General features: G+C 39.4%; 1 protein-coding gene across 5 annotated transcripts in view; it reads left to right on the plus strand.

The window, feature by feature from the left end:
* plppr1 (phospholipid phosphatase related 1) overlaps positions 1-14,426 on the plus strand; it is a 73,510-nt gene that overhangs the window by 50,293 nt on the left and 8,791 nt on the right. For all 5 annotated transcript variants that reach the window (XM_051413415.1, XM_051413419.1, XM_051413418.1 and 2 more), the window contains exons 3-4: positions 4,683-4,871; positions 11,838-11,970. In XM_051413415.1, coding sequence (XP_051269375.1) covers positions 4,683-4,871; positions 11,838-11,970 — 322 coding nt within the window. The remainder of the gene's footprint in view (positions 1-4,682; positions 4,872-11,837; positions 11,971-14,426) is intronic.

Below are 14,426 nucleotides of genomic sequence, written 5' to 3' on the forward strand. Positions count from 1 at the left end.
ACTTTAGAGTATAGATAGATAGGGAGCGTTGTTAGCAGACAGTTGGAACTTGATATTAGCCTACACATTCAGCAAACAGCATTATTGGCATTCATTTTCATGTTTCTGTCCACCTGATGAGTGTAAGTCAAATGTTAAGTCTCCTTTTAGCTCTGTTTTGGTCTCCACCAACTCCTGTGGGAAATATGTGGCTCTTTAACTGCTAGGTGCTCCACTATGTTCACCAGCTAGTTGCTAACTTTGCTTGCCTCCGTCTGCTGTTTGGTAGTGTACAGTGTGTTTAACATGTTCCTGCTTCAACTTAAAATAAGGTTGCTTAGAGCCAAGAAAGTGAAACAAAACAGTAAAATTCTACGTACAGCAAAGTGCTAAAAGATGCTCTGTAGAGCTGAGGAGAATTGGTTAAGATTCTCCTCGGGTTTGTCGCTACAGATGACCACTTTAACAGTACAGGCAGTCATATGATCCAATTTTATTTAGGATTGATTGATTAGAACATTGATTAGAACAGTTTTAAAGTTGAACAAGAGTTGGGCATTTTTAGACTTATAAGTATATGATAATATATGATATATGATTTATAAATGGTAGCAGTAGAAAATTGTTCTCCACTTCTCTGAAGTGATTTACTTACCTGAAAGTCACTGAGAAATGTGGCATGTTAAAACTCCCTAGAGGTAGATGGCTGCACGAAAATACCCTGCCAGAATCTTGGGTAAAAAAAGGTGAATTGTACCCTCCAAGGGAGAAGGATAATGGCATGGTGCAGTAACTTTGTATAACCATTTTACGACAGCCAGTCTTGTCAGTCTGCCCTTCACACAGCTAATGCAGCATGACGCTGGCTGGGGCGTGAATATAATGGAGCCACAAGTTATGCTTTACAGAGAAAGGGACACTTGTCCAGGTGTAGAACTGTTACACAAAAGCCAGCTCACGAAAAAGTCACAGAAATGGCTACCAGCCTCCAGGGATTACACTACACCACAATTGTCTTTTCAATAGCGTTGTTGGCACACCTTAACCTCTTTATCAGAAGATAAACCTTAGAACCAAGTGGGGTCCGCTACAGATTACAGGAGAGACAAGAGAAGAGCAGAGTAAGATCGGGCTGAACAAGCTGAAACTGCCTGTCTCTCGTGGCCTGTTTTGGTAATTTGCCACGGCCCGACGACTCTCATCATGTCTAATGGCTCGCTGGTTGTTTATGGCTTTCTATGATTTATAGTGTGCAGACGTAGAAGGAGGTGGGGTGAGTGATGGAGGGAATATGCTTTATAGAGATCTAAGAGAGATTGGTGATTGGGATGAATGTGGGAGGGAAGATATGGTTCAAGGACATCTTGATATTCACAACCAACTCCAGGAACCAGCAACCTTTACATTCTCAGGCTACTGCTGAACCCGGCCTTCTTTTTGTGATTAAACTTGAGGCAGGCTTTAGTCTTTTTCTTCCAAATGCAAATAAGATAAAGGTCAAAGTAAATGAAATTGCAGTAATAATAATAGAGTTCAACAAGTGTACTCCAGTGTACACCCCCTTTTATTAATCTGCCCTTTTCAGGCATTTCCTTGTAAACCTGACATCCTCAGGTATGTGATCCCACAAGGTATTACATGGCATTTCTGCAAGCTAAGGAATTTACATATTTTCAGATGAATAATGAATATGAATAATGTTTTAGCCGATTATCCGGCTGGAACTTGTTTGTGGAACAACGTGAGATCATAAAATTATCCCCTGTCTGTCTGTCTGTCTTGCTGACAAGCTGCTTTAAGATGAAAGAGCAAGAGGATTTTGATGATGTTGCAAGGTATGGTGTGCATCCAGGTATTATGGCAGTGGTTGTTAATGCATGTGAGCTGTGTGAAAATGTTATCCACAGCAGGGGGCGTTTGTAATAACAGGAGAAAGCAAAAAAATATTGCTAACTAGGCTAGTGATATTCAGAAATGTGGCAAAGGAACCAATACACACAAACACACAGGCACACACACCTGGACATCTCGGCATGACCATCTGTCACAGGACTAGATCTGCCAACATTCGTCTGCTGCCCTCTGTAAAGCACAGTCGCTTCCTTGCCTTCACTGTCTGAACCCCACTGCCCATATTGTCCAGTCTGGTTCACACACCCTCCATATTATACAGAGGAAAACATGGTTTTGCTTGAAACAACGGTTAGTTCTGATATTACTCATTGGATTGGACAGGATATATTGTTGAGAGACCGTTAACTTTTATTGTAGTGTCTGACTCAGGAAAGCCATAGGCAGTTTACTGTATGCTGCTGCAAAATATATGAACTTGAAAAATCATATACAGGTCATTGTATGCTCCAGCATGACAAATTAAAAAGGGCTATACTAGTGGTGGTGGCTTTTTACCCAAGGTTGAACCTCAGTAGAACAAGGCCAACAAAAGAAACAAACATAAAATTGAAGCTTTCCTCAAAAGTTAGAATTGATTTACTTGATAAATTGACAATTAAAGGGGAACTTTGGCAGATTTTTACCCTTGTCTTGATCACTAGAGGTCACCGAGTACTGTCGATAGGAAAAAGAACGACCAGAATTGGTTCTAGCAAATCCTGCAGCTAATGGCCAGAGCTCCCAGTTAGTTATAATACACTTCTTGGGGGGATATCCTAGTCTTGCCTTTAGTCTGTACTCCTAAACAGTCTGAAATGGAGCTCACGAAATGCCATCTTACTTACTAGTCAGCAAGCTGATAAGTTAATGAACTGTTGCTATTATTAAAGTGCAGCTTGCCATTCCTAACACTACTGCCCTCAACACAAAATGAGTCAATATTTGTATCTGTGATGCACTGAAATTCATATGAATGTCACTGATCACTGATTTGTTGCCCTGGTTGGGATCCTGAACAACCTATGAATCTTCTTTAAAAGTTGTACATTAGTGTAAAATGACAAAATATCAACAGTGGTCACTGGAATGTAGTGCATGACTCACAATGCACTCACTTGTGGAAAACAAAGGCCGACAACGAGTGGGACCCAGAATTGGTTGCTTCGCTTTCAGAGCCATGAGTAACAACTTACGCTGTATTGTTTAGTCTGAAGGGGCTTTTACCGTAACTCACCTGGCTTGCAGTGACTCGATTTGCAGGCTGGCGTTGTGGGCGTCACAACAAGCCATTTCTTTACTATATCACTGTTAAATGATAGACATCTAGCCTAATGCCTGGTTGTGTTGTCTGTGATGTCTTTGCTACTTGTGAGATAAGATCAATGGAATGTGTAACTGAATATAGACGTTTACACCAAGCTCAGCTCTAGATTCAAACATTGTTTTCACAAACATAATTTTAATCACTATTCTAGTTGGCTGAAAATGTTAAATAATTAACATCATTCAATAATTTCCTCAGTATTTTAAAGTCCCAACAGGTAATGAAATTTAGTTCTTGTATTGTAATACAACTCTACCTATGATTTGTCTTGCCCTCCTTTTGAAGCCATATTGATCCTTCTGTAGTCACATAGTGACATCTGGTGTTGGAGAGAAGTATTACAAATGGCCAAGAATCAGAAACCATTCATAATACTGCTGTCACTATAATCTATATGAAGTTTTAACAAATAAAAACATTATGCAGATTGCAGCTGTTCAGCAAACAAATGTGAAAAGACAATCAGACGTGACTGCTTGCATCATATTTTCAACTCTAATCTGTTTGTAATAATCTGATACTTTATTGATCCTATGGGGTCAATAAAGTATCTTATAATTCTCTTCTTTCCTCCCTTCTGCTACAGTTAAGACATTTTATAATTTCACTATGACCATAGGAAGCTGACTATCTATAACTACTCTAATATTACCTTTACGTGACTAATGTTTACATCAATTGGCAGTACTTTTACCTGACTAAGATATCCTCCTCCTTCCTGTTCTAGTGATGTTATGGGGCCATTCTTTTATCCGGCAGCCTTCCTAGCATCTCATCACTTTCCTTTGATATAAAAACCACAGCACAGTGCCAGCTGGTTGGCTAGATTGACGACAGTATCGGCATATTAGTGCCTGAATGACACAAATGCAGCTGATTTTCAGAAACCACATTAAAAGCCTCGCAGTGCGTGATGTCTTACATTTTATATTCCAGCATTGCTTCATTATCAGTGACTAAGGATACCATATATATATTTATATATATATAAAAAAAAAAACTAAATTGCCTGCAGCCGATTCTAGAAGGAGAGCAAAAGGAGGCCAGAGACAAAAGATGATGTTAGAGGGATAAAAGGATGAGGGGGTGAGGGAGGAGAGGAGGTGGTAAGTGATGGTGGCGCTGGTGGTGGGGGGGATTGCTTGTACACGACGAGTTAGCATAAGTAGAGAGAGAGAGAGAGGGAAAAAGCGATGGCTTTAAAGGATTTATGTGGCTGTTTTGTGTTAAAACCTGTTAGACACGTCACAGCTGAGAGAAGAGTGGAGTGATGTTCAGGGATCAGCCCCAAGAACAAATCATCTAATAAGGAAATCGACTTTTTTTTAACTACTGACAACTGAGCCAAGGAGGAAAGCCTTCAGTGCCCTGGATATACAACTAACTAGTTCTTCTTTTCCCCCTTCTCATTCTTCTTCTTCTCCTCCTTTTTTTCAACTTTTTCTACTCTCTCGCTCTGTCTCGCTCCAACATGTTTTTCTTCCAGCTCGTCATTATGTCCGGCACGGTGTTGTTGGCCTACTACATGGAGTGCACGGACCTGTTCAGCGTGCATGTGCAGGGTTTCTTCTGTAACGACGCAGAGCTGATGAAGCCGTACCCCGGCACAGAGGAGTCCAGCTTCGTACCCCCTCTCATCCTGTACTGCGTGGTGGCTGCTGCTCCCACTGCTATAGTGAGTAAAAAAACTATTTTATGTGTATTTCACCACAGTGCTTAATTTATTATGCCACATGCTGGAGTGTAAACAACAGTAATCAGATGTGGCATGAATTTGTTTATCCAGGCTCTGTCTCTCAGCTTTCATTTTTATCGCAGCTTTTCCCAGTGGAAAGCTATTATTTTTTATATTTATTAAAAAAAAAAAAAAACTAGATCCACCTACTACTAAGTATCGTAATGTTTCCAAACTTAATTTACACTTAACATATGCTGCTATCTTATTTGACCTATAGTACCTTTTGACAGTGTTTGTAAGTGCACATAAGTTACATCAGTGTTGAATTTTACAAGGTGTACTTAATAAACAGGACATCTGTGCAGAATAGAAACTCAGCCAAGCATCGTATCTTCCTGTTACCTACTGCAGTTGTCTATCCTTTCACTTTCTCTGCGAGAAAATATGTGAGAAAATGTCATGGCAAGCTGTCTGACTGAAGACCGTTTTCATATCTCTTTATGGGTCAGCTGATAAGTTTGGTACCAATTTCACAGGCTGAACTTTTGGCTATCTATCTTTTGAACATCATACAGTATCTCTTAGACTTGTTATTTGTTGTTGTGCACCATGAAACATCATTCTGAATGTGCCAGTGAAGTGTCAGTGGGGTTATGCTGTACAAGGAGGCGTGAATGTGGGCTACATATGACAAATACTTTCCTGGACTGTGATGTGATTTCTTATACACTATATCCATTGAGATTCCAGGTCATGAAAGGCAATTGGATTTCCTGTTGTATGTTGTTTCACCATTCATCTGTGAGACTTCTTCAACATCAGCAGGAAGTCAAGTTACCTTTGACTATAGGCGTAATGAGGCAAACGTCACTCTGTCCTTTCACAGCTGTTGTTGAATAGAAAATATCAGAATAGAAAATGTGTCTGAAATCCATACTTCACACTAATTATAAGCACGTTTTGAGTATGTAGTGTATTCAGGTATACTCTAACCCGACAGTGTCCATAATAAACACTATCGAGTTTTGAGTGTGCTTTTGACAGTCACTGTTCTCCCACAGTGCAATGCATGAAAGAAATGGCGGAGCTGGTCAAAGCTGGGAAAGATTAAAAGAAATTGTAGGAGTCAGTGAAACAGCTATTAAATCTGAAGTCTGATATTGCATGTGTTGTATCATTTCCTGTTAATATAAAATAGTAAAGGATCCCCTCCAGACATGTATTAAGACAAGATACAACTAGTGTGCTTGGAACAATAATGTGTCTCTGATATGTTTTTTCTGCAAAAAAAGTACAATTTCCACAGTCAAAACCTGAAAACAGGCATCTACTTCACCTACCTCATAAAACAGTCAAGAATCTATGAATATGCAAATGTAGGTCCCTTCTGAAGTTTTCCTGGTGTAGACAAGATGTCTCCTACTTAACTGTAAATTCTCAGCGTATGTGCACTGGCAGCATGAATTGTAGTAAGTTACATACTGGACCAGGGTTGACGTCAGAATGATTTGTGATGTCACAAATCATGCTTGTTGCACCTTAAAAATCAGATTTTCATTGAGCACAGAGAAACTTTCCACTTTCAGCAGATGAATGTGAAAATATCCTTCTAGCGTCAAACTCTGCACATACATCATTCTGCACAGTGAAGCTCAAACATCCAACTCTAGGAACAAGAAGAACATTTTTAGTATAGTTTTTTTTTTTTTTTTTTACACGTACTGCTTAAATAATATATTATGAGGATAAGTATGCACATCTGTATAGCTGATTCAAATTCCTCTTAGAGGAATAGCGGCATACAGCCACCAGGTGTCAGTTTCGCTCCATGCTTGCTGAGCACACCAGGCCGGGCACCATATGTCTCTGGGCCTCTGGGTCAGTTCATTATTAAACCCATGTCAAATATCTTCTGAACACCTCCTGAAGAGTGTTTGCATGTGTCTGTTTAATATTATAATTCATTTTTTCACGTTTTAAATGGACCATATGTGGAGGAAGAGATGAGTCAATCCCTGAATACAGATACAGTCTGGTTCATGTTCAGGCACAGGCTTCAGTGTGTTTTAATCATGCAGTGGAGATATGCTAAGGTCTGCAGCAGTGCATCACATCAGTTCAGATATGCTGTGTTAGTTTTATATGATTCTTTAAAATAATCAATTCCATACATCAGCTTTGACTTTGACTGTAGTGCACATTATCTGGGGATTCAGGTGTTGGAAAGAAAATACTGTGGTATCATGATTAAAAATACTGTATTATAAAGCATCGAGTTGTAAACTAAACTTACAGTAAAGACGATTTGATGTTGATTAAAGGATTCGAGCTGAATGCTGTTAACTTACATTTTTAGATTGCACCACGTTTGTTCTCATTCTCATTATAACCATTATCAGATTTTTGTTCATTTAATTCAGTCAGTCAGACCTTTTGTGAGAACTCACATCCACTACTGTCAGATGAGCAAGTGTGCATCAGTTGTACACTATTATACAATAATTTGCATTGTGAGTTCAAAGTTGCCAGCTGACTGTAAAATTGTATGCTAAGTCAATTTGCTAAAACATAAAAGATTTTTTTCCAAGTCTTTCCTCATTGTGCATGCTGTGTATTGTTACATTCAGTACTGTATGTTAAATACATTTTTGAGTCATTTGTTCTGTATATTAAGTGTATATAATAGCAGCATTTGATTAATGAATTATTAGCATTTCACAATGACAGGATTTCCTGACATACTTCTCAAAAAAACTGTTAAGAATGTTAAAAATATAAACATACAGTCAGAAAACATTAGAGATGAACAAGTCAAGGTTATCAAAGGTGCCATTACAGGCACTTCCATCACTCACACTTATCTGTAGCACTCTACAGCAAATTTAACATTTAGTAAAACTGTATTAGTGCTATGGAAGGTTTTTAGCAGTGTACTGTATGTATCCCATTTTTGTATTCCGAGTTCCTTCCCAAACAAACATCTTCCTTCTCTGTTACGATTTCAAGAGGCACTTAATCTGGGACGTGATTGTTGAAGATGTCTGGTTTCTGGACACACGCCACCCATTTATTTGTAATGAGATATTACTGTTCTGCTGCCTCTTTGTGTCTCCTGCTTTTTGTGTTTATTATCTGGGACATTTTGTTCTTTGCTCTAAACATGCGCTTACCGATATGTTAGGCTGAAGTAAGATCTGAATTATTGTCACTTTTATTGAACCAAATAAAATGCGTCCCCTAAGCTCGCATCTCCTCCCTGAAGCTAATTGGTGTACAGACACGTCAGCAGTCCACAGCGTTACACACCTGCACACACAAAGACACACACACTCTGACATACACTATAAAAGAAATTGGTTTAAAATCCGGAAGAGCATTTCTGATTGGACAGGAAATGTGACAGACGATATTATTTACAGCTGATTTGGTTAGAGTGCATCTTTGTGCAGTTTTGACAGACTCTTCTGCACTGATTACTTCACAAAAAATAAGAAGAAAAATAGGAAATGTCATTATAGACCGTCTACTTCAGGTCTTGGTACATTGTACTGTAAATATCTAAATAAAATGATTAGTTTACTAACTGTAAATAGTATAAATCTTTTGTTTCTACCCTTCTCTTTTTTGTTTAATTGTGATGGCCTGTTCTTTTGTCTCTTATGGTCGCACAATTTCATTTTTGTGTATACTTTTACATAAACAATAGACAGGATTAATGAGTTTTATGTGAGGGCTGTGTCAGCTGTTCAGGTTTTGTTTAACACTGCTGGTCATTTGCTTTATTTCTCTCTCTCACTGGCCAACGTGTGGCCTTGGTATTTCATAGTCTCTTTATCAGTCTGTATGCTATCCCAAACTTTTTAATTGTGCCCTTTGAGAGTGCTGCGTCAGGTGCTCGACACTGTATATATCGCTTCGTCGCCACATGCGTCATAAACCAGAGAAGCAGCCAATCAGAATTAATGATGACATAGCTGGGATGTTGGCCAATTAGCAAAGAGGCAGTAATTTATGCAGAATGTTCCACATGGCCGGACCAATGGGAGGCTGTGGAGGTTAGATAGGTCGTATTCATGCAACGGTCTATAAACCTGTTCAGCCTAGGACAAGCTTCAGAAAGTCAGCCTTTCACCCTCGGAGCCAAGATAATGAAAAGAAGGATGTTGTTCTTGTCAAGTGCAGATCCAAAAGCAACGGGGGGCTGACTAATGTTAGATACAGAGTGGTAATCACCATGACTGACTGTAGAAGTTTCTTAAAATAAACTTGATATTTAAAGACGGAGATATCCTAGGGGGAAACCCACAACTCCAGTGAATTTTTTTCTATACCAGTGTTGGTCCTTAATGGCTATTTCCACTTCCTTTTTTGCGTCTTGGTAGCAATGCTGAAAATGTTCTGCTCATTAAGAAGACATTAAAGGTGCATTAATTGATTTTTTTTCTCTTTGGGGCAGCTAAACTATCACTTTATAAAGTGAATGTGAGCAAACAGTTTCACTTCTAGCAGACATTAGCATTCATGGAGTTGTGTTTCTGGCTACACAATGAGTATAATATGTTGTGGGCCAACCAAAACAACGTGCTGAAAGACACTAAAACCCTAGTAGAACTGAGAGTGACTGCCTCACCTCTCTGGGGACTTGTTATTTGTTACCATTTGTTGACATTTGGTAGAATAAAAGATTCTTGAAGACCCTTGAAAAATGGGTAAATAACGGAAAGGGTGAAAAGCAGAGTAAGAAATACATTTTTCTTGCCAGAGGGCATTAATGACTGATTGTTTTGGTCGTTTTCAGGGCTGTTTTATCCAGCTAACACATTTGCATTGCATTACATATTTACAAATAAACTTTATTCAACTTGAACTAAGGTTCGTTTTTATTAAAATTTGAAAAAGATCATCACATAGAATCAACAGCTTGTAAACTTTGACAATCAAGACAGGTTTTATGCTGCCTCAGGCTGCATGCTTGATTATTTTCTGGAAAAAAAAAAAATCTACTGCTTTTGGCAGTCAGTATGATGGAACCACACCATGAATCATTTATCCGCAGGGGCCAGTTGTCAAATTTAATGTGTGAATGAAATCAAATGTGAATAGGGTGAAACACATACAAAAAGGTACTGTTAAATACTTTGGGCTGTTACTATCTGTCATTTTAATGTCACAGGTACAGTATTTTATGGACTTTCAAGGGTATTCCGGACCTAAGCTCCCATAAATCTTTAATGCTGGTGAATGGGTCAGTGTTATTAAGATAGCTGTTGAACCAGAGGTCTGTTCTTTTCATTTCATGTCAAATTACTTCAAAGAATTAGGTGCCCTGTGAAAGATTTGCATGTTCTCCTTTTTGTGTCTATTGTTCAACCTTTTCGTTTTCTGCTCAGACACCACAGCGGGTCATTGAATACCAAGTTGTTCCTCAGTTTTTCTGACATGGTACTTTCGGAGATTTTCAGTCAGTTTGGTGTGGCTTTATAGACAATTGTGTTTAGGAGAGTGGGGTTTACACGAGTCGAAATAAGACGATCAGTCAGTGGTAACTAACCTTTTCAGTGCTGAGGCAGACTCTGGTGAGACAAATACCTGAGGAGGAGGCAATTACTAGTTGCTTGAAAATGTTATTGTCGTCATTTAGGAAAAGGATCTGGAAATGACTCACTGATTAGTAGCCTTTCAGGGACCTGAATGGAAATGATCTGATTTTAATGAAGTTAGTTTTAAAGTTTGCCAATAACAGACAGTCTCAGGAGGTAAAGGTACATCTGAGCTGCCTTCATGTCAAAACTGACCTATATTTCAGGTCTTTTGTGGATTCCTTGCATACGCACGACTTTGATTATGTATTATACTCACGATGCTTAAAGAGACTCATGAATAATTTTGTTTACATTTAGATCATGTTTTTTTTCTTCAAACATCCCAATATTTACAGCCTGTGGTGAAATTATGTCACTTAACTATTACTCTTACACCGGTCTTCCCATTTTTCCTCTGCATTTTGATTTGTCGCATCTGCTCAGCCATAACCAAATGAGATCGTACAAGTTGCCTGCCTTTTACAGTTGCAATCTATTTGAAGATAAAGGCCTTTTTTGGTTATGTTGCCTTTGAAGACAGATGTTTCTAGGTCATTATGCGTCAGAAGATGTATATTTCTGTCACGATGCATTTGAGGATAGTCTCATTTGGTATTTGCATGCTTTATGTCAGTCCATCATCCAGTGGAAAAAGTGTTTGAAAATATTAATTCAGCCGTCTTCATGCTGACAAATCCAGACAGGACTGAATCCAGTAGTTGAGCCTTAAAACATTCATACCCGTTTTATGTGACTGCTGTCAGTCCCTCTTTGTTGTCTGCTTTTTGGAGTTTTCCAGCATCACAAAATCAGTCGCTCTTGCTGCTCGTAGCCACAAAGAAAGAAATAGATTAGAGTTGTTTTCTCGACAACATCTTGATGATAAAAAAGCATTCACGAGGGATGGAGGAAAACACATGAGTTTTGTTACCTGTCCTGGGGCTTAAAACAAGCTCCTTTTATGAACACACACACTCACACCAAAGGCCACGTGTCCACACATATGCACTCAGTGTATGCACACACTCCCACTCATGAACACACATATTTTTGTACCACCCTGTTTCACCCAAGGCAGCTGGCAACGAGTTTCATTTTGTGTGTCCAGCAGCACTTTTTCCATTAGACCTGATGTAACGTCCACACTATAATGGACCTGAAGAAAGGCTGCATTAGGACACAGTGGTTTATGTACACAGGCCAGACAGGCAGGGGCAAAATGTTCCTCTCCTTTATAATGGGATGCCTAACTGCATCTTTTCCTTGTCTGTGTTTTTCTTTTGCTCTTTCTGTTTGTATTTTCATCGCTGAATCTTTCTGAATCTCTTCCTATCTGTGTTTTGCATTTTCTGTGCATTTGTGTGTGTGTGTGTGTGTATAGATTTTCATCGGAGAGGTGTCCATGTACGTGATGAAATCAACGAGGGAAGCTCTCCTGGCCCAGGAGAAAACCATTGTGACAGGAGACTGTTGTTACCTCAACCCTCTTATTCGCCGCATCATACGCTTCATAGGTAAGAAGGTTTTCATGACAAATAGTCAAATACTAGCCCCAAGCTCCTTCATGCTGATGGTGCCACAACTAAAAACAACTAACAACAAAAAATATGTGTGCATGTCCTTTCACATCTACACAATTTGTATCCTACAGGATTCACTGACCATTCAGGGTAAAAATAACCATAATTGAATAAAGTTTGGTAGGTGCTGGTAAAAAACAAACTCTCATTTCATGAACAACATATTAAAACCTGGTCACAGTGGACACACTCAAGTGAAACTAAATCAACATCTCAAAGGCATTAAGGAGGTTGTTTCAAGATTTTTGTGCTCAAAACACATGATGGTGTACGTCTTGCATCCTCTGACACAACAGGGCGGCTGATGTTCTCATGCCTCACATCATACACAGGTCCTGGGATCTTTGGTTACTCAATGAGTACCTTGTGCCAGATTCCTGCCCCACCAGAGTTTGCATGGTGCAGCACCTTAGTGCAGGACCAGAACACCAATAAATAAGCATAATTTTGCTGATTTTAATAATCTAATTTAGTATAGTGCAAATATTCATACTCACTGACTGTGGTTTTGTTTGTTCTTTTGTAGCAAAGTGATCACATCATTATTCAAATGCATACAGTATCAGAATGCACTTCAGTGATCACATCACCATTGATAATGCAGTGACATTTAGGCGCTTCAGTTGTCTTCACTTCAGTCTTGGATTCTGTCAAGTTTAAGCTAAATCTTCTGCTATTTAATGTAGTACAAAACTATAAATCACTGTTTATAAGGTTAATAGCTCAGTAAACCACACATCTTCAACATCAGAGTTCTTCTGTGGCATTCACAGTCTTTTAGTAAGCTTTCAACCAGGAAACTGCATGCTATATATCATGGCTAAGCTGACAGTTGAATGTGGGTGCTGTCAGTCACCTGTGAGGGGAGCTCCAATGCAAAAAGCTACCAACTTGAACAGTAAGCCTGATGATTCAGAGCTCGAGGATTCGGTGTCTAAGATGACTTTGTTCATATTACAAAAAAACCTCCATATAGTACTGACTTGCCAAAATCTAATTTGTCCAACAAAGGGCAAATGAGGATGCCTCCCAACGGAGAATACAAGCAAATAGGGTCATCAACCTGTGAATAACATGATATATGACGGCATCAGCCAGTTTTGCGTTGTGTCAGAGCCAGGTCGATGCACAGTGAAGGATGAAATGAGAGAGAAGAAGAAGATGAGGTTAACGAGGTAGACAAGGCCAAGGATGACAGCAGCTTCTTCTACCCAAGAAACCTGGGGTGAGGGTGTCCAAAAATACACAATATAAAAGTTTTTAGATCAGACGGTTTTGATCCTCCGTTCTTGCTACTTGAAAATAAAGTACAAACACACCGACAGTGTCAGCTAGTGGTACATAATTTGATGCCTGTAGCACACACCTGACCTGCCAAGAAGACACTAGAAATAGTGAAGTGATGGTAGCTGAGAATGTGATCTGCGGAGCAAAGATGATAAATTGGCTCGCGTTCTGAGGTCACAGATGCTCACTGATGCTTGGAAACAGGACAGTGGTGTAGCTTTATGTGATGATGCGTGTCAAGATGATGCCAGTGCGTGTGACTTTAAATGATCCTGATCCTGCTGTTAGCTACTATGATAGGCTTTGTGTATAGCTGGCCAACAGTTGCAAACACCTAACTCACCTCAAGTGTGAGTACAATTACAAAGAATACTGGGTTGTTTGGTATTCCTCTTGGGCTTACACTTTGAGAGATCTGGCTTGATTTGAACTGGTTATGTCATGTCATGCATCTGGTTTTGACTTGGTTGAAGGGTAAACTTGCTGGTTGAGGCTTCTCTGAAACTTTACACCACTATTACGAATAAGGTTTGATCTCTCACGTGTCGTTTTTTTTCTAAAAGAGCTTACATGACATCCAGCTACAATGTTTGAATTGGCATTTTTACAGCCACTTTTCCACAAAGCTTTAGTAGAACTGGGCAAACTGACAGAGTCTCGTTCCAGTAAAGGAGGTTGTCTGCTGGACTTTCCTGGCATAACAGAACCGTATTGTTCAGTTTTAAATAATACCCGTTCAATTTATTAAACACTCATCAGAAATTCATTAGGCAATTCACATGATTTATATTTCCGTCTGTTCCCGAACAGTCTCTTAAATTTGTAGGATCATTGAGGCTTTTAGTTTCCCGCTCTCTTGCTTCCTCCCATCTCCTCTCCTCTCACCCTAATTCCCCCTCTCTATTTCCGTTCAATGCCCTTCACACAATCGTGTCCCTGTACCCCTCACAGGCACCCAAACTCTTCCCCCTCCCCAGCCCTCTGCAGGCCCCCCCTCCGGATGAGAATACAAAGCAGAGTAATTTCATGGCTAAGCAGGCCAGATAATCAGCAGTCATATTTCACAGCAAAAGGAATGCAGACGCAGACACTGGTCAGGGTTT

The sequence above is a fragment of the Dicentrarchus labrax genome, unplaced genomic scaffold, assembly GCF_905237075.1.
Source record: "Dicentrarchus labrax unplaced genomic scaffold, dlabrax2021, whole genome shotgun sequence".
Lineage (NCBI taxonomy): Eukaryota > Metazoa > Chordata > Actinopteri > Moronidae > Dicentrarchus > Dicentrarchus labrax.